At 49.6% G+C, this 26,526-nt stretch overlaps 1 protein-coding gene across 1 annotated transcript; it reads right to left on the bottom strand.

The window, feature by feature from the left end:
• On the bottom strand, positions 1–24,497 carry LOC134434711 (olfactory receptor 14J1-like; the record flags this gene model as incomplete). Its single annotated transcript, XM_063183338.1, has 2 exons — positions 1–9; positions 24,045–24,497. Coding segments are annotated over 2 exons (462 nt in total), but the record flags the coding sequence as incomplete, so codon positions are not given.
• Between the last annotated feature and the right edge of the window lie 2,029 nt (positions 24,498–26,526).

The following is a 26,526-nucleotide window of genomic DNA, read 5'->3' on the forward strand; positions in this document are numbered from 1 at the left end:
TCACGGCATCTGCAGGGTCATGGAGGGGGCTTCTCTGGCTGCAAGGGGTGCAGGGGCGAGTGGTGTTGACCTGGCTCCCAGTCAATCATCTCCTCTTGTCCCTGTGGGGCTCAAGGACTGGGACACAGCAGCTGCTGTGGCTTTGTCGGAAGGTCCCCATGCTTTCCCTATGCTCAGGGGTGTTACTCATAACACCCATGAACCGCTTTTGCATAAGCTGGAGAGGGAAGTCCATGATGCAGTTGCTCAGCATGGTTTGGAGTCGGCTGAGGTTATGCAGACTCTCTGGAGGGTCGTTATGGATTTGCTGACACCTCATGACCTCTGTCGTGTAGCACATTCTCTTTTTGACTTCGTGCAGTTTGATGTTTCTGAGACCACGTGGGCTCGTTTGGTGGCCCAAGCGGTGGTGCAGAATGCTGCGCTGGCGCCGCAGGGCCCCAGGCATGTGGATGTCACTGACATGCTGCTGGGCACAGGGCTTTATGGAAATGCTCAGGGGCAGGTTGGCTTTGATCCCCTTGTGCTTGACCAGTGCCACACGTTGGGCTTTGCAGCGATTGTTCAGACCCTGGAAATGGCTGCTCTGTGGCAGCTGTTTGTGACCATTGGCCGGGGGGTTGATTTGATGAGTCTTTCATGGCATTTGCAGCAAGGCTGACTGCATCTGATTAGGGGCAGGTGCCTGATCCTGTGGCAAAGAGGATTTTGATTGCAAATCATGTGAGGTGTAATTGGAATGATGCTTGTAGGAGGGTCATAGTGGCTCTGCCTGGTTTTCCTACTGTCTCTCAGATGGCGGAGGCCTGTGCGGACATCATCCCCTCGGGTCAGAAGTTGGCTGCCGTGGCTGCCGCTGTGCAGCCAGTCTGGGCAGCACCGCAGGGCGGGCGGCCACAGCAGGGGACTGCGCAGGCTGGCAAGAAGCAGGGGAAGAAAGCACAGAAGTTCAGATTTCCCATGTTCTTATGTGGTCAGTGTGGTAGGTCGAATCACATGTCCAATATCTGCAAGGGGACTGTTCATGTTAATGGCCAGGCCTTACCGTGCTTGGGAAACGTGAAGTGGAGCATGCAGCAGGGATGTGCCCAGACACAAGCTTCTCTCCAGACCCCAGAGATGATGGAGGTCTCCTTTGCCGGCTTGCAGCCAGCACCCACGGATTAGCAGGTGTGGATATCTGCACCACAGCAACAGTTGTCTTAGGATCTTGTAAAATACACAAGATTCCCCTGGATTCCTTTGATCCCTTGGGTGGGGGCATGAGTGCTCTCCTGATGGGGAGATCTAGTGCCACCCTTCAGGGCATCATTGTGCCCCTGGGGCTCATTGATGCAGATTTCACAGGGCAGATTTGTGCCATGGTCTCCACACCCACCCCCTCCCGTCACGATCCAGAAAGGGACGCAACTTGCTCAACTTGTGCCTTTTAAGTCCTCTGTTGGCAGGACAGCTGACCGGTTGCGTGTAGCTGGTGGCTTTGGATCCACTGGGCCGCCTCAAGTTCGCTGGACTGCTGTCCTGACCAAGGACCGTCCCGAGATGCTGCATACGCTGTCTGTTCCTGGTGCGACGCCATTTGAAATCCACCTCTGCTGGCTTCTCAACAGTGGTGCTGATGTCATGGTCCTCTCCCTTTCAGCCTGGCCCCCAGAGTGGCCCCTGGATCCGGTGAGGATGTCTGTCGCGGGTCTAGGTGGGACAGCGCAATGCTACGTGAGCCCGCGGCCCATGCGGGTGGTGAACCCAGAGGGACAGACAGCCCGGGTTAGGCCTCATGTTACTTAAACTCTTCCCAGCCTCTGGGGGAGGGATCTTCTTCTGTCTGGGGGTGTTGTAGGAAGGGGACCAGGACACCAGATAGTTCATTGCAGGTCCAGTTTATTGAAGAAAGCATCAAACACTTATACAGCAAATAATAAGCTTATGAATATTCTGTAAGCCAAGCAATCTATTGGTTAAACTATACCATGAACTCTTCCTCATTCCTTAGGGGTTACATCTCTCTTTTCTCATGTCTCTTTTACTATTTGTTATCCTACTACAGCTAGGCCCAAGGACACACTATCTCACAGGTGCAGGACTTGGAATTAGCCACAGCTTTGTAATTTTCCAGTCTCTAGCAGCTAAATTCCCAACATCTCCCCTGTTTTTATTTTTTATGAAAAGCAAAATTCTATGGGCTAACTGTGTCACACTCTTTGCAACACAAAAATAGGCAATTCTAACAACTAAACAATATTCTCAACTAGCAAGGTTTCTCCCTTACAAGGGATCTAAGCCAGGGAAACAAACAGAAAAGGCTATCACTATTTATAAGATATGCTATATAACAGATACAAAAAGGATTCTATGTGCTACAAGGCTCAAACAAAACTCAAGTGTGCTATTACAACCTACAAAAATAAGCTAAAGGAGTAACATGTGCGCAGGTTTCACCTGCATTGATTGTCTCACAAGTTTGCTTTCTATTCTAAAACAGCAGATATACTTCAAACAGTAACAGCTTTACTCTCAAATGCTTCTGATTGTCTCTTTCAACTCAAGTTTCTCTGATGTTCACACAAGAACACTTTGCACACAATTCATAAAATAAACATCTATCGTAAAAGCATAAATTTATCTAACATCACTTAAACTTTATAGTACCTAGAATTAAAATACTTAAAACATTTAAACTTAACAAAACTAAACCTTAACAATATTTACATTTAACGGCACTTAATAGATAATTTAACTTAAACTACTTAGTAACAAATAAAACTTACTATAGAAAGAGAATATAGCATTTACTATAACTTACTTACAGGCCTGATTCTAAAATACTAAACTAAAACAAGTTTCTTCACATATTTGCTGCAGCATTTTTATACTTAAATGCACTTAAACATAAAAAGTTTTTTTTCAAGGTATACCTGTGGAGAAATTCTTTTGAATTCAGTGCTTGCTTTTACTTTTATCACATCTAAACAAAGCTTAAAAAATACAAAAAACACACTCATTACATCTTACTTCTACAACCACTTTAACACATTTTTAACATTTTTAATTTTTTCAAAATATAATTTCAGAGTTTAATGTTCCACCGATTAAAGTCTGTGATTCTGATGTTTAAAGTCTCTGTTAATACAGGTGATTTTAAGACATCATAACGAGTGCTGAGCCAATTCGGCCCAAATTTGACTCCCGCATTCACTTCGCTGATTTGTCTTTCACAGTCTCTGCTAAGAAAAACAAAAGGGTTCTTCTAACTTAGGTGAGAAATGCTGGCGCAATGGTCCTTGGTGTCGTTTGTTTGTTATCACTGGTCTCTTAATTGTACTAGGAATCTTTCTTTTGTTGACAAGAGTCAGATTCATTACGGCTGTTAGATCTCAAACTGTAGCTTTTGCCCGCTGCGGGGCGGAGGGAGAAGCGCTCCCGCTTGAAAAAGCGCTCCAGTCCCGCGGCGTGTGTGTCGGAGCGGGCGAACCCCCCCGCGCTGGGCTCTTTGTTTACTCGCCGGCAGGCTGACTCCGCTCGGGTCATTCACCCCGCGGCTGCCGCCGCTACCGCCACTGCGCCCATGCCGAGTTCGGAGCGGCACAGCCCTGCAGCCGCCCTGAGCCGCAGCTGCTGCTTTGCACTCAGAGACATGCTGAAGTGTATTGTATATCACCCGTCATGGCTTGCTCGGTTTCTTTGCTGACTTATCATCTTCTAACACTGCTTCCCATAGTATATCCCCAAATGAACAGGCACTGCCTGTTCATGGGCACACAGCTGATGTCTGGAAAGGGGCACAGGTGTTAATACCTGTTAGTTTCATAATATACAAGCAAATCTTTATTTTCTGGATCTTTTGAGAACTTTTGAGAAATGTAAACGTTTTCTCTCCTGGAACAGGAATTTCCTGGATGTGCTGGATTCTTCTTCTGATGGCAGGAGAAGAAATACTCATCTTCCCCTCTGCCTTTGCCACAAACATTCGCTCTAATATTTAATCACCCCTTCCCTTCAGGTATTTCCAGCTGTCCTGTTGAAATGGCCCTGTCTAAGAACATCTCTTCATTTAGAGCAGCTGCATCTATGTCCTTTCCATCGCTCCCAGATTTTCTCATCCAGATGCTCTCTGGTCATTCAAGTACCTCTCAACTGACTCGTTTCATGCTTTGAACATCAGGGTGTTGTCAAATCTTTCTGAAGTTTAAATAAATATCACATTAGACAGCATCCTAATTGTGTTTATATCTATCATAGAATTACCATTTCTTATGTCTTTGTCCAAAACTCTTGCTATACAACAATCCGTGGGGAATGGTGGACATGTCAGATGGTGCTGGGACATCCCAGTGATCCGAGGGAAGAGCTGTGATGGTTATTAAACTGTTCAAATGTTCAACTTCTGTTTTTTGGCAAGAAACCTTTCTGTATCTCTGAGTATCACCAGGCCCTGAGCCCAAAGGACACAAACCTGATGAGCTGTGGCTCCCACTGCAGTTGCACTTGGACCTTGGCTCTGTGCAGGAGAGCTCTTCATCCCCTTTCTCTCTTTTCCTCCCTCTGGGCATGGAGGGAGCTCCTCACTTCAGTGTGTGACTCATCTGTGCAAAGAGCAAATCTGGGCAGAATTGGGGCAGGGAGGGTTTGCACGGGAGGATCTGTTGGGATCTGTGCTGGGCACAGAAGGTGTTTTCCATTGCTCTGAGATGTCTGCTGTGGAAAGTAGATTTAATATCCAGCAGAGGAATGACTTTTGCATTTGATGGAGCTGTGCCTTCCCTTGGCTTTGTTGGCTGACAATAAATGAACATCCCTCTGTGTCTCGGGCAGCTCCTTCTCCAAGGAAAGCAGGTGGGAGCTGGAGCCGAGGAGCTGAAAGCTGCAGGTGCAGCCTGGGCTGGAGGAAGCTCAGATTTGCACAAGGCTGCTCTGAGTGCCAGGGCTTGGATGGGGGAAATGGTGGGGTGGGTGTAGGGACAGAGTCTGATTGATTGTCAGCCATGAAGGGTCTTATGTCGCAGAGAACTTACATGAAAAATCCTTTCTTTAGGATTTTTCTTCCTGAGAAGCTGAGAGTCCTCAGGAACCAAATGTAAACAATGATTATCTGCTGCTGTGGAAGGCAACATTTAGATCTCTGATTAGTCTCATGTAGTTGTTTGTAATTAATGGCCAATCACAGCCCTGCTGGCTTGGACACGGAGCTGGAGCCACAAACCTTTGTTATAATTTCTTTCTTTTCTCTTCTTACCTAAGCCTTCTGATGAAACATTTTCTGCTATTCTTTTAGTATAGTTTTAATGAATTATAAATCATAATATAATAAATCAAGCCTTCTGAAACATGGAGTCAGATCCTCATCTCTTCCCTCATCCAAGAACCCCTGTGAAAAACGTCACAGTCTTGATTTTCATATCCGTTCCAACTACATGAGGAGGTACTTGGATTCAAAGTCAATTGGAGATTGCTATTAACAGGGAAAAAAAAAAACTAAATAGGACCTAAAAAATGTTTTCTCGCTGTCTTTTTAAGTAGAACATATTCAGTTGAATGCACTTCTGAGATCTCTCTTTGTTAACCACACAAGATTTGGAAACTGAAATAAAATTATCCCCAGAGGCTTGGCTTGTTAAGGTGTTGTGATTGTTAATGAGCCCTGGGACACTGAATTCCTGCACTGAAGAGCTGAAGGCTGAACAAGCCTCTGGAGCAGTACTTGGAGTCAGTGTCAATTGGAGATTGCACATTTTAATGAATTAACAGGAAAAAAAATTACAAGACCTAAAACATATGTTTTGTCACTCATTTTAAAATATATTGCGTTCAGTTTGGATATACTACTGAGATCTGTTGAATTAACCACAAATTATTTGAAAACTGAAATCAAATTATTCCCAGAGGCTTGGCTTGTTCAGGTGTTCTGAATGTTAATGAGCCCTGGGACACTGAATTCCTGCACTCAAGAGCTGAAGGCTGAACAAGCCTCTGGAGCAGGAAAATTCAGCAGCAGCCTCCAAGGTGCTGAGGATGTCAGCAGCCCCCACTGAGGCCATCCCTGCCCAGAGACCGTGGGGGAATGGGCAGACAAGGAGAGCGTCCCTGTGGCTGGGGCAGCACAACTCAGAGGCAGCAGGGGCTCCAGCTGGGAAATGGAGTGTGGAATGTGGCTGGGAAAGCCCTGCCTGGGCTGTGCCAAGCAGGACACACAAGCCCTGACCCTAAACGCCAAACAATTCTCTCAAGGAGACATTTGAATAGAATTACAATTGCTTGTGTACTGTGAATTGGACTCCCTAGAGATATACAAACTGGAGATTCTCAGGAACTCAAAACAACAAAACAGCCTTTACTGTCAACTTTGGAAAATCAGAGAAACTTTGGCAAAATTTTTTTTATGACACTGTAGTGCTTTTTGTTTGTTAATTATAGATCTTTCTAATCTTGAGATTTCCTAATTAATGTACTGATGAGTATGTTGTGTTTTAGTGCTGGTTAATTATTTATGTATTTATCTTGTTGTGAGATAGGAATACAAGAAAGGGATAGTAGGCTTAAAATTTTAAAAGGGTGTAAAAAAATTTATTAAAAGTAAAATTAAATAAAAGGTAGTAAGAATTGAAATAAATATTTTAGAATACTTTTTTTCTTTACATCTTTTTAATTTTACTGAAAATTTAAAGAAACTACACCAGAAATTGCTAGTCAGTTCACTATTTCTAGAATGAATTTCTTTAGTTTACTGTGGGGAGAAGTTTTTCTTGTTAAGGTTATGGAGATTTTTTTACAAGAGGAAAAAGTAGGTTGTTTTTTGTTCTTAGTTTTGTCATGGATAACAGTTGTCTGGGGATCTTTGTTATTGTGATGTTTTTATTGCTACAAGCTTTTTTACAGCTTTTTGATGGGTCATGTCAACTTAATGGGTACTTTTTTAAAGATGAGCTGTTTAAAGGTAAAAGTTTTTATTATTTTCTTTTAAAATTATTTTTATCTCTGACAATAGAGATCTTCTCTTGGGTATACTGGATTACTTTTTTTTTCCCCCTGTGTAAACTTTTTGTAAAATTACAGTTATTTTAACATTTATTTATTTAACATGCAGTTTTTTCTTTGATTAATTTGAAATATTTTGATTAATTTGAATTTTTTATAGTTTCATGTGTTATTAAGAAAAAGAGTTTTTTCTTTAGAGTTTATAAGAAGATTTTAGTTTTAAAATAAAGGTATTTTTTCTTCTTTTTTGGGGGAGGGATTTAATTTTTACTGACTTTTATAGTTTTATGGTTTTTTGTTTTGGTTTTTATTTTTTTTTTTAGTTGAGGGAGGATTGAATTGTTGAAAGGATTTACCCCTGACCCGCTGATAACTTGTGGGGGAAGTTGTGGTTGAGTTGTATTAGGATTCCTTTTATGACTGGTTTGGGGCTTTTTATTGTGTTTAATATTAATTGTAGGGTTATTTTGTATGGGTTGTAGGTTGTAGGAGTTTTTAGTTTTAATTGTCTTGGGTGAGGGGACTTGATGGTAAGATTTTTATTGCTGTGGCCAGCTTTGTTCTGGTTGGGGTTTTGTAGCCTCTTTTGTTTTCCTGTTTGGGAGCTGTTGGGGTTTGGTTGGGGTTTGGTTTGGTTTGGTTAGAATGGGGCCAATGGAGGGGGGCGGTCTGGGGAGGGGGGAAGGGGCTCAGCCCACGGCAGGGTTCCTGGGTTTCGTTTGGTTTGGTTTGGTTTGGTTTGGTTGAGATGGGGGCTGGGGCCAGTGCCTGCTGCTTCTTTGTTGACTGGAAAAGAAAGAGGAGGTTTCTGGGTTTTTTCATCTTTAACATATGTGTTTAACAGAGGCGTGTTCGGTGTCTTTGTGGTTTAACAGATTGTCAGTTACACAGAATTTTTGTATTACTTTTTAAAATTCTTCTCATGTCAAACTACAACAGACATTCAATCAACAAAAAACACATCTCAAAGCATTGACTTGGCCCATTTGACTTCACAAACTCTAAGCCTGTTCAATTTCATGTTATTCAATATCTGCAGAAGCAAAGAAACATATGAAGACATGGAAAGAGAGAAAGACAAAAAAGATTTAGAGAAGGAACACACAGAGCTACCAATTCCTGGATTCCAGTAGTGTTCAGATGGAAATTCCAAAAGGAGGCAGGGTCAAGATGTGTGCTTGCCTTGTGGTCAGCCTCAAATACGCCTTGGTCTTCCTGGGCCCTTCCCCCAGGTGGGACTTGGGCTCATTTGGTCCCTCAGGAGCTGGGCTGGGGGCTGCAGAGGTGGCTGTGGAGCATTGCCTGTGCTGTGCCAGGGACTGGCAGCCACTGCTGGGCTGGGATAGAGGCTCTGGGGGAATTGGGGTTCCCGGGCAGGGGCTGGACCTGCCTTGTCATCCCCCACACATGAAAAGTTTTGATCCAACAATCTCCTCCAGTCTTTCACAACAGGAAATGTTAGAGAGGGAACCCAAATTCTGGCCATGGGCACCTGGCTGAGAAGGACAGTTCCATAGGTCGGAAAGCACAGAGACCCAGTTTTTGGAAAGCAGCTGAAAGGCTCACTAGGCCAAGGCCAGCCAGACTTCTCAGGAATGGCAGATTTTGTGGGGAAGCAGTCTTTGGATCTAGGGAGTTGTGGAGGTGGAGCACCAATCTCACCCATGGACACCTGGAGAAGAAGCACAATTGTTTCCTGTAGAAAGGAAAACACAGAGCCTTCCCCAGTGTTTTGGGGAAAGATGAGAGGTGACCCTTGCAAAACCACTGCCAGAAAAACTTGTCCTGGCAATATTCCAGGGAACAATCCCTGGATAAAAGGAAGTTTGGAGGTGAAATCTCAATTCAGGCCATGGGTGCCTGGAGAAGAAGGACAGTTCTTTTCCATCAGAAGGAAAGCACAGAGCCCCAGTATTTCAGCAGCAGATGAGAAGCGACCTTCAACATGCCAAGATCAGTTGGACCAGTCAGGCAGTCCATGGGAGGCAAAACCAGCCAGACCTGTTCTGTGTTCCCTTGGCTTTATGGTGCTCCATAGTGTCACAATGGCGCCTTGGTTCCATAAGGCCCCACAGTGTCACAATGGTCCCAATGATTCCATGAGTCCCTGCAGTGTCACAATGGTCTCTGTGGTTCCCTGTCAGGACCCAGGACATCCCTCTGGCTGTCCTGAGCAGCCAAGACCCCTGTCAGGGGTCTCAGAGACCCTGGCATAGGGCCCAAAATTCCCCTGTGGTTTTGATTATGACCCGTGGAGCAAATTACCAACCTTGTATGAAGATCAGCAAGCCACAACAGTTGAAATAGAATATTAGTGAAGTTTTCACAGGGTGGAAAAGTAGATTTTTGCGTTTTTGGTATGGGGGCAAGATGGAGGGAACTAAGTGTGTCCAGCCTTTCTCCTTCTTCTTGGCCTCTATCTTCTGCTGTGGTGTTGGCACTTACAGATTGGTTTAGAGTAGAAGCTCAAGGTCTAACATAGGTGATAGGTTTTGGAAATTGTAAACATTGTATACATCGTTTTTGTATAAAGACATAACACAGCCCTGTGGGCAGGCAGAATGCCTCCTACTGTCTTTGTGAGCTGACCTCGGCAGCGCACTAGAAAATTTTTAATAGATAAGATAAAATAAACAACCTCAAGACCGAGAAATGAAGAGCCCTGACTCCTTCTTCAAGCACCGGGCTGGGAAAAGAGACTTTCGAACTTTTCTCAGGGTCACTCTGAAAAGCTAATGATCCCGACAGTTCCCTAGGCCCCACAATGACACGATTCCTCTGTTCCAAGCAGCCTGCAATGTTACAATGGACCTTTGGATCCTGGGGGTTTGTGGTGTCACAATGGTCTCCCTTTGGCTCCACAGTGTCACAATGGACAATTGATAACAGGAGGCCACTGTGTGTCACCCTGGAGCTTTGGTTCCATGAAGCCTGCAGTGTCACAATGAACCCTTGGTTCAATGGAGTTCCACAATGTCACCATGGCCCCTTGGTTCTATGCAGCCTGCAGTGTCACAATGGTCTCCTTTGGTGGCCCAGTGTCACAATGGACCACTGATGTCATGAGGCCTTGCGATATCACCCTGGACCTTTGGTTCCATGCAGCCCTGAATTGTCACAAAGGCCTCTTGGTTTCACAAGGCCCCACAGTATCACAATGGTCTTCTTGGTTCTGTGAGGATCCCCAGGGTCACAATGGTCTCACTGGTTCCATGAGGCTTCAGAGTGTCACAATGCTTTCCTTATTCCATAGAGCCTCACAGTGTCCAAAGGATTCTATGAATTCCCTCAGTGTCAAAATGGACCTTGGTTCCATGAGGCTCTGCAGTGCCCAAATGGTCTCTCCATTAGGTTCTATGAGGTCTTGCAATGTCACAAGGGACCTTTGGCTCCATGGGGTCTTGCAGTGTCACAATGGCCCCTTGGTTTGATGGGGCCATTGTGTCAGTGTCACAATGATGCCTACATCATGGATCCACACAATGTCAGTACTGTCCCTTTGGTTCCATGAGGCTCAGCAATGTCGCAGCTCTCTCTATGATTCCATGAGGCCCCACAGAGTCAAAATGGTCCCTTGGTCTCATAGGGCCCCACAGTGTCACAATGGTCCCTTGGTCTCACAGGGCCCCACAGTGTCACAAAGGTCCCTTTGTCTCACAAGGCCCCACAGTGTCACAATGGTCCCTTGGTCTCACAGGGCCCCACAGTGTCACAAACGTCCCTTGGTCTCACAAGGCCCCACAGTGTCACAATGATCCCTTGGTTCCATGGGCCTGTGCTGCTGCATTCCCCCCTCTCCTTCTCAGGCCACACTGCCAGCTGAGAAATGCTCCTTGGGGCTCAGCCTTGGCCCACAGCCCCTGGGCTCAGCTCCTCTGCAGCTCATCACAAACACTGTCTGCTCCAGGAACTGCTGCTGCCCAGCCAGCTCCTGCTTTCTGTAGGAGCAGCCCTGGGAACTGTTTCTGTTCTCTCCGTGGCACAACACACCCTGTTCTCACACTGCCAAAGAAAGCTGTTGGTGCCACGTGTGGCCAGGATGAGCCATTGCTGGGACTGAAGCCCCTCTCTTGGGGCCCTGAAAACAGCGCTCCAAAAGGAGCCCTTGGAGCTCTCCTGGGCCAGTGACTCCTTCTGAGTGGGGCCTCTCCCAGCCGGGAACTCTCCCATTTGCTGCACTTGGGGATCCCAAACAATGATGGAGCCTGGGCCGGTCCCCCCACTCCTCCAGGCTCAACCCTTCATCCGCTGGGGAGATGCCAAAGGATCCACAGTGAGCATTTCCTGCCCTCAGGGGAATTGCTCCCAGGTGCCTTGCACTGTCTCTGTGTCTGTGTACACACAGGAATGCCTGAAATGTGGCAGAAATGCTGCTCTCTGAGGGGTTGGAGTGCCTTGGATAGCTGAGTCACTCAGATATCCAGATATCAGTAAGTAAGTATAAGTCACAAGGTCTAAACAAAGTTAAATGCAGCTAAAAGTTGCTCTTTTTCTAAGTTGTTTCATTTAATTTATTAGCTAAGTTAAGGATTGTTAAATGTAATTCCTCTGTTAAATTTCTAACTCATAGGTTTTAAGTTAGATTAAATAGTGTTAATTTCTGTTCTTTTGCTAAACTGGGGAGTTGAAGGTACTAGTTAAGGTATAAGTAAAGTCCTGTTAAGTTTGACCTCTGTTAAGCTTTTGGCCCATATTCCTTTTATCTTTGCCTCTAATGTCCTTGTGTCACACACATACCCAGGAAGAGTTCTTGCCTGACTTCTGGTTTGATTGCCTGGATTTGGTTTGGTTTTGTTGTTGCTTTGTTTCCTTGGTGTGCCTGAAGTGTCCAGTGAGGAGCAGAGTGACTCTTGCCAAGAAAATTTGTGCTGCTGTCCCTTAATATTAAATCTGGTTTTGGCTGCTCCCTTGCTGGGGATTTTTTCAGCGCTCTCAAGGCCTCGTTTGTAACAGGGTGAAGGAGCCCTGGCCCAGGCTCTAGCCCTGGGGGACACGGGGACGCTGCCGGGGGGTCCCTGTACCCCTGTGCCACCCCCAGGGCCCCGGCCCCCGGCCCCGTGTTAGGCTCTGGGGTCGATCTCGTGGAACATCCTCTGGGGGAGGCTGCAAGGCTGGGGACGGGGGGACCCGGGGGGACAGGGGACGCCACTGTGCACGAGCAGGTTTGGACTGCTCTGGGGGGAGCTGTGAGGGGGGCTGGGGCAGAGTGACCTCCCCAGGGACCTCACACAGTCATCTGTGATGTCACAGCCCCCTATGATGCCACACAGCTCTTTTGCAATGTCACACAGTCATGACACTGTGATGTCACTGCCCACTCTGTGACATCACGGAGCACCCTTGTGACGTCACAGAGCCAGCTCTGGGATGTCACCCTGGAATGTCATGCACCTGCACTGTGATTTCACAGAAGACTCTGTGGTGTCAGAAAGTCACTATGTGATGTCACAGCCCATCCTATGATGTTACATAGCCACCCAGTGATGTCACAACCCACTCTCTGATGTCATAGAGCCAGCCTCTATGTTGGCAGGATCTGCTCTATGTCCGCTCATTCTACCCTGTGATGTCAAAGACAGTTGTGTGATGTCACAGTCCCCTCAGTGATGTCACAAAACCCTCTCTGTGATGTCATACTGCTACTCTGTAATGGCACAGCACACACTTTCAGCTCATAGCCATCTCTATGATGTCACACAGACATGCCATAATGTCACAGCCTGCTTTGTGATTTCACAGAATCCCCTCTGTGATGCTGTAGCTGCTCATTGACCTCACACAATAAACTCTGTGCTGGCCTTGGCCTCTGGGGGACCACCTCTCGTCTGCTTTCAAAACACCTGGGGGCCTGTGCTTTTCTTCTCATTGAATAAAACATCTCTCAAGTCCAGGCATCCATGGCCAAAATTGAGAATCAGCCTCCAAAATTCCTTATATCCAAAGATATCTCCCAGAGAAAAGCTGCCAGGTCTATCCAGGTTCTCTTGGTTTCCTGAGGGCCAGATCTCATCTGTCTTTGAAACACTGGGGCTCTGCACTTTCCTTCCGATGGAAAAGAACTGTCCTTGTCCTGATGCCTGTAGACAAAAGTGGGCTTTGGCGCCCCAAATTCTGTCTTTCCAAGGATTCTTCCCTGACCACAGGTCTGGCTGGCCTTGGCCTCCTTGGGGCTGCCTCTAATCAGCCATTGAAACACTGGGGCTCTGCCCTTTCCTTCCCATGGAGAACTGTCATTCCAGTCCAGGAACCCATGGCTGAAATGGAATTCCACCCCCAAAACTCCCTGAATATCTAAGGGTTACTGTAAGACAAAAACTGCTAGGACAGACAGGTCTGGCTGGCCTTGGCTTCTGGTGACTGCTTCTCATCTGCTTTCAAACCCTGGGGTTCTGTGGTTTCCTTCCTATAGAAAAGAACTGTCCCTCTTGTCCAGGTGCTCCTGGCCTCAAGCACTTGACAATTTATAGGGACATGGGAGCCCTGTGCTCAGTGGGGTGGGGAGTGAGGACAGCAGAGGAGAGCCCTGGAAGGGATTGAAGGGTGGTTTCAGAGATGGTGGATCCTTTTCACATGGTAGAAAACAGCCAGAGAAAGAAAGAATTAATTCCAAAGGCACCTGAGGAGACCCAGACAGGACACCAGGATAAAGGAATTTCCCTGCCAGGGCAGGGCTGTGGTACAGCACGGCCCCAGAAGGAGCCTGAAGCAGCCCAAGGCTTTGTGTGGGCAGGCAGAGGCAGGCAGGAGGCAGAGCTGGGTGCAAAGGAAGGGCCCAGCCAGCTGGGGCAGCCAGGGGATGCCGACAGCCTGCAGGAACAGAGGCGCAGGGCAAGGACACCGAGGGACAGCCTGGGCTGCACAGGGCACAGGGATGGGCAGCAGCTGCAAGACAGCCCTGCCAGAGCCAACTTGGGCAGCACTTTGGCTGTGGCTGCTGGGCCTGGGCCTGAGGCAGGAGCAGGGGACAAGTGACCCTTGCAGGCCTGGGGCCTCATTGCCTCCTTGTCCCTGCTCAGCAGCCTGCCAGGGGCCGCCTCATGCTCCTGCCCTTGGCACTGCACATCCCCACATACCAGTGCCCATCCCAGGAAGAGCCCTGAGCAAGGAGGGCGGGACAGGATCTGCCTGGCCAGGGGCTGGGGCTCAGGCCTGGGCCCTTTGCATTCCTCAAACACATCCAGGTTTGCTCAGCACCAGAGACATCTTTGCCTTGCTTGTCCCCAGCTGCCATCACTGCCTTCAGTGTTCTGCTCTAACTGGAACCTGGGGAGACTTTCACAAGAGTTATGTCCCTCAATGGGCCCCATTTAACTACAAGAAACTTCCATGTTTCAACTTAACTTCAAGTTCTTGAGAAGTTCTTTGAGCCCACTCTGAGGGACACAATCTGATTCAAATAGAACGAAAGGACCAGAGGATCATTAAAGTCCCTGTGCTGTGTCTGTGCTGCTGAGCTGGGCCGGGCTCCTGGCCCAGAGGCAGCTCCTGGCAAGGGCAGCGCTGCAGAGAGACAGCTCTGGCCAGGAGCAGCTCCTGTGCACAGCCCAGCAGGGCTGGGGCACTGCCAGGGCCCCTCAGGGACACGAGCAGGGCACAGACAGAGCTCACAGGGGCTCAGCACTGGCAGGGGCTGTGGGATGGCCCAGAGGGGGCTGTGTCACAGCAGCACCTCTCTGGCTGTGTCATAGAGGCACGGATCAGCTGTGATGTCAGCAAGGGGCTGTGTGACAGCACAGAGTGGGCTGTGTGAGGTCACAGATTGGGCTGTGACATCACAGAGTTTGTTGTGTGAGGTCATTGAGCAGCTACAGCATCACACAGGGGATTCTATGACATCACAGAGCAGGCTGCGACATCATGGCATGGCTGGATGTCATCATAGAGCCAGCGGTGAGGTCAAAGTGGGTGCTGTGAAATTACAGAGTGGCAGTATGACGTCACAGGGAGGGTTTTGTGACATCCCTGAGGTGTGAGGCCATAGAGCAGATCCTGCAATCATAGAGGGTGGTTCTGTGGCATCACAGAGTGGGTTGTGACATCACTCGGCGCCTGTGTAACATCAAAGAGGAGGCTGTGATATCACAGAAAAGACTGTGACGTCACATGGTGACTTTGTGACATCACAGCACCTTCTGTGACATCACAGTGCAGCTGCATGACATTCCAGGCTGACATCCCAGATTTGGTTCTGTGGCATCACAAGGGTGCTGTGTGTCATCCCAGAGTGCCCTGTGATATCTCAGGTATCTGTGTGACATCACAGGGGTTGTGTGACATCACAGGGTCTGTGCCAGGTCCCTGGGGAGGTCACTCTGCCCCAGCCCCCCTCACAGCTCCCCCCAGAGCAGTCAATCCCTGCTCGTGCACAGCAGGGTCCCCTGTCCCCTCGGGTCCTCCCGCCCCCGCCCCACAGCCTCCTCCAGAGGATGTTCCATGAGATCGACCCCAGAGCCTGACACGGGGACGGGGGGCCGGGGCCCTGGGGGAGGCACAGGGGGGCAGGGATGCCCCGGCAGTGTCCCCGTGTCCCCCAGGGCCAGAGCCTGGGCCAGGGCTCCTTCACCCTGGTACCAACAAGGCCTTGAGAGAGCTGAAAAAATTCCCAGCAAGGGATCAGCCAAAACCAGGTTGAATATTAAGGGACAGCAGCACAAAGTTCCTTGGCAAGAGTCACTCTGCTCCTGACTGGGCACTTCAAGCACACCAATGAAACAAAGCAACAACAAAACCAAACAGAATCCAGGCAATCAAACCAGAAATGAACCTAGAACTGTCCCTGTGTGTATGTGTGTGACACAAGGACAGCAAGGGCAAGGATAAAAGGAACATGGCCTGAAAGCTTAACAGAGCCCAAACTTAACAGGACTTTACTAATACATTAACCTTAACTGATACTTTCAACCTCACAGTTTAGCAAAAGAGCAGAGTATAACAGTATGTAACCTAACTATAACCTATGACTTCACAATTTAACAGAGGAATAACAATTAACAATATTGAACTTAACATATAACTTATACTAAATGTAACCGCTTAGCAAAAGAAAACTTCTCAGCAGCATTTAACTTCATTTAGGCTTTGTGATTTAACCTTCCCTACAGGCCTGATTGACTCAGCTATCCAAGGCACTCCAACCCCTCAGAGAGCAGCAGTTCTGCCACATTTCCCCAGCACAGGCACTCCTGTGTACACACAGACACCAAGAGTCAGTGCAAGGCACCTGTGAGCAATTCCCCTGAGGGCAGGGAATGCTCCCTGTGGATGCTTTGCCATCTCCCCAGCACTCGAAGGGTTGAGCCTGGAGGAGTGGGGGGATCAGCCCAGGCTCCGTCGTTGTTCAGGATGCCCGAGTGCAGCAAATGGGAGAGTTCCCGGCTGGGAGTGGACCCACTCAGAGGGAGTCGCTGGCCCAGGAGAGCTCTAAGGGCTCCTTTTGGAGTGCTGAGTGAAGGGCCTCAAGAGAGGGGCTTCAGTCCCAGCAATGGCTCATCCTGGCCGCACATGGCACCAACAGCTTTCTTTGGCAGTGTGAGAACAGGGATGTTGTGCCACGGAGGGAACAAAAACAGTTCCCAGGGCTGCTGCTAAAGAAACCAGGAGCTGGCTGGGCAGCAGCAGTGCCTGGAGCAGACAGTGTTTGTGATGAGCTGCAGAGGAGCAGAGCCCAGGGGCTGTTGGCCAAGGCCGAGGCCCAAGGAGCATTTCTCAGCTGGCAGGGCGGCCTGAGAAGGGGACGGGGGGAATGCAGCAGCACAGGGCCATGGAACCAAGGGACCATTGTGTGACACTGTGGGGCCCTGTGAGACCAAGGGACCACTGTGACACTGTGGGGCCTTGAGAGACCAAGGGACCATTGTGACACTGTGGGGCCCTGTGAGACAAAGGGATCATTGTGACACTGTGGGGCCTCATGGAATCATGGAGAGCACTGTGACATTGCTGGGCCTCATGGAACCAAGGGAATTGTAGTGATACTGTGTGGCTCCATGGAATGTAGAGATCATTGTGACACTGGCAAGCCCCATCAAACCAAGGGTCCACTGTGACTCTGTGGAACCAGTGAGACAATTGTGACCCTGGGGTTCCTTACAGAACCAAGAGGACTATTGTGATACTGTGGGGCCTTGTGAATCCAAGAGGCCTTTGTGACACTGCAGGGCTGCATGGAACCAACCATTGTGACATTGTGGGGCCTCGTGTCATAATTGGTCCATTGTGACACTGTTGACCCATAGGAGAACCTTGTGACACTAGAAACTCCCAGGGTCCAAAGGGCCATTGTGACATTTCAGGGTTCATGGAACAGAGGAGTCATGTGATATTGTGGGGCTTGGAGAGCTACGGAGACCATTGTGACACTGCAAAGCCTCATGGATTCGTTGGGACCATTGTGACACCACTGGGCCTTATGAAACCTAGGGACCACTGTGACAATGCTGGACTTCATTGAACCAAGGGTCCATTGTGACACTGCAGGTCTTCTTGTAATCAACAGGCAATTGCCCAGCTGACCTTGGCACATTGAGAGCCTCCTCATCTGCTATTGAAATACTGGGGCTCTGTGCTTTCCTTCTCATGGAAAAGAACTGGCCTTCTCCTCCAGACACCCATGGCCAGAATTTGGATTTCACCTCCAAAATTCCATATATCCAGAGATTGTTCCAATAGGAAGATTGTCAGGACAAATCTGGCTGGTAATGGTCTCACAAGAGTCACCTTTCATCTGTCCCCAAAACACTGGGGAAGGCTCTGTGCTTTCCTTCCTTTGGGAAAGAACTGTCCTTCTAGTCCAGGTGCCCATGTCCAAGATTGGGATTTCACCTCCAACATTCCGTGTTGTGAGAGACTGGAGATTGTTGGCTAAAAACATTTTGTCAGGGGCGGGGGGGGGGGGGGGAGGAAGGGGTAGGTCCGGCCGTGCCCTGCCCTGGAACCCCAGCCCTGCCCTGCCCTGGAACCCCAATCCCCCCAGAGCCTCTCTCCCAGCCCAGCAGTGTCTGCCAGTCCCTGGCACAGCACAGGCAATGCTCCACAGCCACCTCTGCAGCCCCAGCCCAGCTCCTGAGAGACCAAATGAGCCCAAGTTCCACCTGGGGGAAGGGCACAGGAAGGCCAAGGGGTATTTGAGGCTGACCATAAGGCAAGCACATATCTTGGCCCTACCTCCTCTTGGAATTTCCATCTGAACACTCCTGGAATCCAGGACTTGGTAGCTGTGTGGGTGCTTCTGTATATGTTTTTTGTTTTTCTCTTTCTGTGTATATTTCTTCTATTTCTGTTCTCTTGCAAATCTTGAGTAACTTAAAACTGCACAGGCTTAGAGTTTGTGAAGGTGAATGGTCCAATTTAAAGCTTTGATAAGGGTTTTTTTTTTTTCATTGAATGTCATATTAAACCATTTGCCAAGTTTCCATAATTTTCTAATATAACTAGTAAAAGCCGTCTTGTTCTTTTGAGCTCCTGATGATCTCTTGTCAGAATTTCTGCACTGCGCCCAACTCAGAGGAAACAAACAATTGCAATTCCTTTTAAATCTCTCATTGAGAAAGTTTTTTAGTGGATGGGAGTCAGGGCTTGTGTGTCCTGCTTGGCCCAGCCCAGGCAGGGCTTTCCCAGCCACTTTCCACACTCCATGTCCCAGTTGGAGCCGCTGCTGCCTCTGAGTTGTGCTGCCCCAGCCCCAGGGACGCTCTCCTTGTCTGCCCATTCCCTCACGGTCTCTGGGCAGGGATGGCCTCAGTGGGGGCTGCTGACATCCTCAGCAACTTGGAGGCTGCTGCTGAATTTTCCTGCTCCAGAGGCTTGTTCAGCCTGCAGCTCTTCAGTGCAGGAATTCAGTGTCCCAGGGCTCCTTAACATCCAGAACACCTTAACAAGCCAAGCCTCTGGGAATAATTTGATTTCAGTTTTCAAATCATCTGTGGTTAACTTGACCAATTTCAGTAGTGTGTTCAAACGGAGTATACTCTATTTAAAAAGATAACGAGAAAACTTTTTTTAGGTCCTTCTTCAGTTTTTTTCCTGTTCATAAATCAGTATGTGTAGTCTCTAATTGACATTGAATCCAAGTATCTCCGCATGCAATTTGAATAAAGATGAAAATCAAGACCCTTCATGGCTGACAGTGAATCAGACTCTGTCCCTACCCCCACCCCACCATTTCCCCCATCCAAGCCCTGGCACTCAGAGCAGCCTTGTGCAAATCTGAGCTCCCTCCAGCCCAGGCTGCACCTGCAGCTTTCAGCTCCTTGGCTCCAACTCCCACCTGCTTTCCTTGGAGAAGGAGCTGCCCGAGACACAGAGGGATGTTCATTTCTTGTCAGCCAACAAAGCCAAGGGAAGGCAGATCTCCATCAAGTGCAGACGTCATTCCTCTGCTGGATATTGAATCCACTTTGCACAGCAGACAGTCTCAGAGTAATGGAAAACATCTTCTGTGCCCAGCACAGATCCCAAGGTCTCCCTAAACCCTCCCTGCCCCGATTCTGCCCAGATTTGCTCTTTGCACACACGAGTCACAGGCTGAAGTCAGGAGCTTCCTCCATGCCCAGAGGGAGGAAAAGAGAGAAAGGGAATGAAGAGTTCCCCTGCACAGAGCCAAAGTCGGTTCAAGTGCATCTCCTGCAGTGGGAACCACAACTCATCAGGTTTGTGTCCTTTGGGCTCAGTGACTGGTGACACTCAGAGGCACAGGAAGGTTTCTTGCCAACAAACACAAGTTGTACATTTGATTATTTTAATAACCATCACAGCTCTTCCCTGAGCTCTCTGGGATGTCCCAGCAGCATCTGACATGCCCACCATCCCAGAGAGTTTTCTAGACAGGAACAGTTATAGACAAAGACATATGATCATCAATTCTGTGATAAACACAATTACGATGTTGACTAATGTGGTATTTATTTGAACATCAGAAAGATCTGGCAACTCCCTGCTGCTCAAAGCATGAAACCAGTCAATTGAGAGGCACTTGAATGACCAGAGAGCATCTGGAAGAGGAATTCCGAGAGCAATAGGAAAGGCATAGATCCATCTGGTCTAGTGAAGAGATGTCCTTAGACATGGCCATTTAAACAGGAGAGCTGGAAACACCTGATGGAAGAGGGAGAGGAAATAATTGATTGAATACTGGTGACCGAAATAGACAGGAAGATCAGTATTTCTCCTTCTGCCATCAGTACACTTACGGAAATTCCTATTCCTGGTGAGAAAACTTCGCCATTTCTTAAAAGTACTCAGGTGACTCAGATAATAAAAATGTGCTTCCATATTATGAAATGTACATGTATTCTAGATATATGTACCTGTGCCCCTTTCCAGGAAGACATCAGTTGTGTGCCCATGAACAGGTAGTGACACTTGTACCCTGAGGTTCCCAGCTGGTATTGGATCTCTCCGAGAGCATGTGAGGAAGAGCAGAGCACCTTGCAAGCAGCAGGTCTGTCAGGGTCCATCCTAGTGGACAGATGACCTGATGGTTCATAGGAATGATCTCAGAGTGCAAAACACCAACACGGTACAAGGGGATTTGCAGTGATAATCAAAACAAATGCAGTTTTATTGAAATAACTACAGCAAAAATGCGATAGAGGGATTAAGGGAGAGAAAAAGAGAGAGAAAGAGAGAGAGAGAGAGAGAGGGGGGATATAGCTACCAATGCAGAGACGAAGTCCTTTGGTGCAGTCCAGCCGAGGGTCCGCCTGCTACGCTGGGGAGATCTCGAAGGCTCTAGCTAACTCAGAGGTTTTTATTACTGAAAATTGTGAGGGGGGGGGAAACAGATACAATAGGGAACAGATGTAACAGGTAGTCCATGTTCTCAGCAGTAAATGAGCTTGATAGATGTAACAGGTAGTCTATGTTCTTAGCAGTAAGCGAGAGCCATTGTATTCTCGGTCCAGTGGCCACAACCTGCAGGCAAACATCTCTCTTTGCTCAGCTTGCCTCCCCACACACCTCCCCCGGGCTGAGGGTTTCAGTCCCAGTCCTTGGAAGGAGCAGAGGCGCCTTTTTAGGAGTTTCATGTCTCAGTCCTTGATGGAGAATCTTCTTACATCTCAGTCTGTCTGTCACGGTGGTTGTAAAGCAGGTGAGGGTCTTCTGTGGAAGACCACCTGAAACTCAGGAGAAGTCCTGCCAGGCTGAGAGGTGGGACAGCTTCCAGAGCTGCTATTGTTGCAAACGGGGCATGGTGCCCTCTTCTTAGCACACAGCAAACACACTTGTGTAAACAGTAGCTCAACACTGAGCTTTCAGGTCTCAGGGCCTGTGGCGTGTGACTTTTCTCCTTCAGAGCCAGATATAGATGGGGGAAGGGGGTCTTCTCTTCAGTGGTCTCCCAAGGATGATCATGAGGCAGATGACGGAAAATTAGGACAGAACAGCCCCTGGAATCCAGGAGGAAGCAGTTGGTGACCTGCTGAGCCACTCAGATGCTCACAGGTGTGTGGGAGCAGATGGGATCCATCCTAGGGGTATGAGGGAGCTGGTGGATGAGCTCCCCAAGCTGCTCTCCGTCATTTACCATCAGAGCTGGCTCAGCAGGGAGGGCCCAGGGGACTGGAGGTGCCAGTGTGAGCCCATCCCCAAGAAGGGCTGGAAGGAGGAGCTGGGGAACTCCAGCCTGTCAGCCTGACCTGGGTGCCCAGCAAGGTTATGGAACAGATCACCCTGAGTGCCATCACAGGGCACCCACAGGATGGCCGAGGGGTCAAAGCCAGGAAGCGTGGATTCCAATGTCTGCATGGAATGGTCTGGATGAGGGGATTGTGTCCAACATCAGCAAATCTGCAGATGACACGAAATTGGGTGTGAGTTTGGATGTGATGGAGGATGGAGGTAGGAGGGCTCTGCACAGGGCCCAGGACAGGCCGGATCCAACACAGTGAGGTTTAACAAGTCCAAGTGCCCGGTCCTGCACTTTGGCCACAACAACCCCTGCAGCACTACAGGCTGGGGACAGAGTGGCTGGACAGCAGACAGGCAGAAAGGGACCTGCAGAGACTGACGGACAGCAGGCTGGGCATGAGCCAGCAGAGTGCCCAGGTGGGCAAGAAGGCCAATGGCTCCTGGCCTGGATCAGGAATGGTGTGGCCAGCAGGAGCAGGGCAGGGATTCTTCCCCTGTGCTCATCACTGCTTAAACAGCACCTCGAGTGCTGTTTGCAGTTCTGGGCCCCCAATTTAGGAAGGACATGGAGGGGCTGGAGCATTTCCAGAGAAGGGTAAAAAGGCTGGGGAGGGGTCTGGTACACAAGTCCTGAGAGGAGTGGCTGAGGAAGCTGGGGTTGTTTATCTTAGAGAAGAGGAGGCTCAGGGTGACAAGGCAGTGTCAGGACACAGGTTGGACTTGATAATCTCCAAGGTCTTTTCCAACCTTGCTCATTCTTTGATTCTCTGGAACCACCCTTGGAGCAGTCTCAGGATGAGCCCTGGGCCTCCTCTTCAGAAGCTCCAGCAGCCCAGGTCCCTCAGCTTCTCTTCACAGCTGCAAAGCCCATCCTGTCAGTCCAGCGGAGCCTCTGCAGCTCCTCCTCATTGCCCAGAACAGGGAGCCCCATAGCCAGACACAGCAGCCCAGATGTGCCCCCCTGGCCTGGGGTACCTCTGGCAAGGGAGCAGCACCAGGCACTGCAGGAGCCTGCAGACAATTCCTGCAGCACTTGTAGGATGATCCTGCTGCCCAAGGGACGTTCCCATGGGGCCAGGTCAGGAACTGCAATGGGGAGTGGGGCCAGAGAGGAAAGGGCATACAGGGATGGGCTGTTTGCAGGGGAGAGAACAGGGCTGGGCAAGAGGGAGAAATCTGGAACAAGAAAGAGGGAGAAAGCAAAGGTGAAGCAGAATACTTGCTCAGGGCAGTTTGGGGGTGGCTGCCAGGAAGCCCTGGCTCTGAGCAACAGCATCTGCAGTGGCACAGGAAACTCCCAGCTGATGGGAACAAACTTTCTGGCTGAGTGCAGAGGCCAGGACAAAGCTGAGTGGTCTCCCTGGTGTCCCCCAGCCCTTGCTGGCCCCAGGGGCTGATGGCATTTGTGCTCCCTCAGGTTCATATCCCCACACCAACAGCATGGGGGTGCTCCCCCTGCTCTGTGCAATGCAAACAGGGGCTGCTGAGCCAGTGCTGCTGTGTCTGTGCCTGCAAGGATGGGGCACCTGTGTGAGCTGGGGAGAGGCCAGGGCTGCAGAGGGGGGATGATGTTGGCAGCTCCATGAGGACGCTCTGGGACCCTGCCCTGGGCTGTGCAGCGCACTGGGGATGGATCAGCCCCTGCTCTGCTGCTCCTTCCCATCTGCCCCAGGGCCCTTGCAGAGCCCCAGCCATGCTCTTTGCCCCCAGCCTGCCCACGGCCAGCCTGGGGCTGCTCACGGGGGTTTTCTGTGCTGAGCATTGGCCTGGCCATGTTCTTGAGAGAGCCTGGGCAAGGAGCCTGGATCCCCCAGGGCCTGGGCTGAGGCATCAGCGCTGCCCCAGCAGTGCCCATGGCCTGTCCCTGCTGCAGCCCCGGCACTGCCACCCCCAGGACTGTGCCCAGCCCTGAGAGCACTCAGGCCCTGCAGCAACACCAGGGCCACCAGGGCAGTGGGGCAGGGCCACGGCAGCAGCACTGGCAACACCAAGTGCTGCTGCTGCTGGGCACAGCTGCTGGGCCAGCACTGATCTGCCCCCAGCTCTGAACACAGACATTGCTGCTGCAGCTCCAGAGAAGGAACAAAAGGGCATCTCTGCAGAAGACTCTACTGGGAAGTCCTTTATTTCCTTTAAAGTCACCCAGAGTTCAGCCCCTTATTGACACAGTCTGTGGCCACAGGAAATTTGGAGAGAAAAAAAAATGGGAAATGGCACAAACAATGACATTTTTTCTGGACTATATTTAAACATAAAACAAAGGAAAAGGACCTCCACATTTTAGCCAAAAAGAAGTAGCAAAGATGACTTTGATTACAAGTTATTTGCAGATATTGCCCAGCAGTTTAATGTTTCTGAAAGCATGCAGTCATCAGTGTCCACACCGCCGCCTTGAGCTCCTGGTTCCTCAGGCTGTAGATGAGGGGGTTCAGGAATGGAGGCACCACCGAGTACAGAACTGACAGGGCCAGATCCAGGGATGGGGAGGAAATTTTGGGAGGCTTCAAATAGGCAAATGTGCCTGTGCTGATAAACACGGATAGTACAGCCAGGTGAGGGAGGCAGGTGGAAAAGGCTTTGTGCCGTCCCTGCTCAGAGGGGATCCTCAGCACAGCCCTGAAGATCTGCACATATGAGAAAACAATGAACACAAAACAGCCAAATACCAAAAAGGCACTGACAGCAAGAAGTACCACTTCCCTGAGTTGGGATTTGGAGCAGGAGAGCTTTAGGATCTGTGGGATTTCACAGAAGAACTGGCCCAGGGCATTGCCATGGCACAGGGGCAGGGAAAATGTATTGGCTGTGTGCATGAGAGCATAGAGAAAGCCACTGGCCCAGGCAGCTGCTGCCATGTGGGCACAAGCTCTGCTGCCCAGGAGGGTCCCGTAGTGCAGGGGTTTGCAGATGGACACGTAGCGGTCATAGCACATGATGGTCAGCAGATAAAACTCTGCTCCAATGAAGAACATTAAGAAAAAGAGCTGAGCAGCACATCCTGAGTAGGAGATGTCCCTGGTGTCCCAGAGGGAATTGTGCATGGCTTTGGGGACAGTGGTGCAGATGGAGCCCAGGTCGCTGAGGGCCAGGTTGAACAGGAAGAAGAACATGGGTGTGTGCAGGTGGTGGCCCCGGGCTACGGCGCTGATGATGAGGCCGTTTCCCAGGAGGGCAGCCAGGGTGATGCCCAGCAAGAGGCAGAAGTGCAGGAGCTGCAGCTGCCGTGTGTCTGCCAATGCCAGCAGGAGGAAATGCCTGATGGAGCTGTGGTTGGACATTTGCTGTGGCTGCACATGGGGACCTGTTCATGGAGAAAGGACAGTAAAGACTTAGGGGAGGTACCTGTAAGCAAAATCAAGGCCATTTCCCATACATCCTCCTTGGTAACACACAGACATTGTCTTTAATGTTTAAGAGTTCTGAGGTTTTCTTTATAAGCTCCCCCCATGTCTCTGCTGGATGTTTTGGATATAAAAACATAAGCATGTCTGAGGCCCTCAGGGAGAACAGAGTGAGTTCCCTGCGTCAAGATGATGAATGCAGACTGATGAGAGATGGTCTGTACTTCTGACCTGTTCAGAGTTTCTTTGGGCTTTAAACTTTCTCATGTTCAAGGTGACCACCTCCTTATGCTTCCCTTAAAATGCCACCACCTACTGCTGGGAGCAGATGCATCCACCACAGCCCAGCTCCACATTTGTAGCCAAGGACTCACTTTGCTCATTTTACAAACCCAGCAGCATTTTCAGTGTCACAACACCTCTGCCTTTCCCCATCAATCTTATAACTCAGAAATGCTCCAAGACAGGTTTGCACCCTGGATTGAAGCTCCCAGCTTGGGCTGAAATCTCAGGGACACTTCCAAGTGTCCTTATGTTGGCATTGGATGAAGGAAAATGCAGCTCCTTCCCTGGCTGCACTGACAGCATTGCCCAGAGCTGGGCACTGGGGACAGCATCATCCTGAGCCAGCTGTGCCCCCTCCAGAGCCCCCAGTGCCGGGCAGCTGCTCCCAGCCCTGTGCTCTGCAGAGGGAACTGGGCCCGGGGCTGCAGAGCTGCCCCACGGCTCTGCTGCAGCTCTGCCTGCACAGGAGGGGCTGCACGCCTTGGAGCCCCAACCCTGAGGGCAGAGGCTTGGCTGGGGCACAGGAGGGAGGGGGCTTGCTCAGAGGGAGGGGCTGCACTGGAGGGGATCCTGTGGGCATCTCTAATCTCTCCCTGCCACAGCATTGGTGGGTTTTGTTTTCTCTCATTGCCCAATCTTCTCGCTGCTTCCTGGAGGTTTTCCTCCTGCAGGTGTTTCCCTGTGCTTGTTCTCTCCACGCCAGCACTCACAGACCCCAAATCTCTGTGCACTCTCCTTGGCCGGACAGAATCCTGCCTGTTTGCAGGGCACTGGCTGGGGGTAGGTTCTGTTTGCAGCTTGGAGAAAGGACAGCTCAGACTGAGCCTGATGGGTCCAGCAAAGGTGACGCTGGTGCTGTCCATGGGCAGAGTGACTGAAAGCACATTAGGGATCTCCTGTGAATCTATTGATCGCTAAAACCTACAGTTTGGATATCTCAGGGACTTGAAGAATATAATGATTAGCAATTCATACTATCTTTAATATTTAACCCTCCCTTCCTGACATTCTCCAATATTAGGAAACTGAATACTTGAACTCTTAGTAAATTTCCTCACTTTTATTAAAAAGCTTGTCTTGGAAATATTCTATGACTTATTAGAACCCCTCAGCATGTCAGAGCTTCATGAGCATTTCTCCTCCTTTGCACCAGAAACACCCAGAGTTGTACTCACAGAGTCTGTAGGCAGTGGGAGGTTCCAGCTTTAGGAGATGGCTTCAGGAGCTGCAGCTGCATTGTCCTGCAGTCAGAGGTTCCTGGGTTCCTGTGCAAAGGACTGGCTGTGATTGGGCCCCAGGC

Source organism: Melospiza melodia, unplaced genomic scaffold (genome assembly GCF_035770615.1).
Source record: "Melospiza melodia melodia isolate bMelMel2 unplaced genomic scaffold, bMelMel2.pri scaffold_46, whole genome shotgun sequence".
NCBI lineage: Eukaryota > Metazoa > Chordata > Aves > Passeriformes > Passerellidae > Melospiza > Melospiza melodia.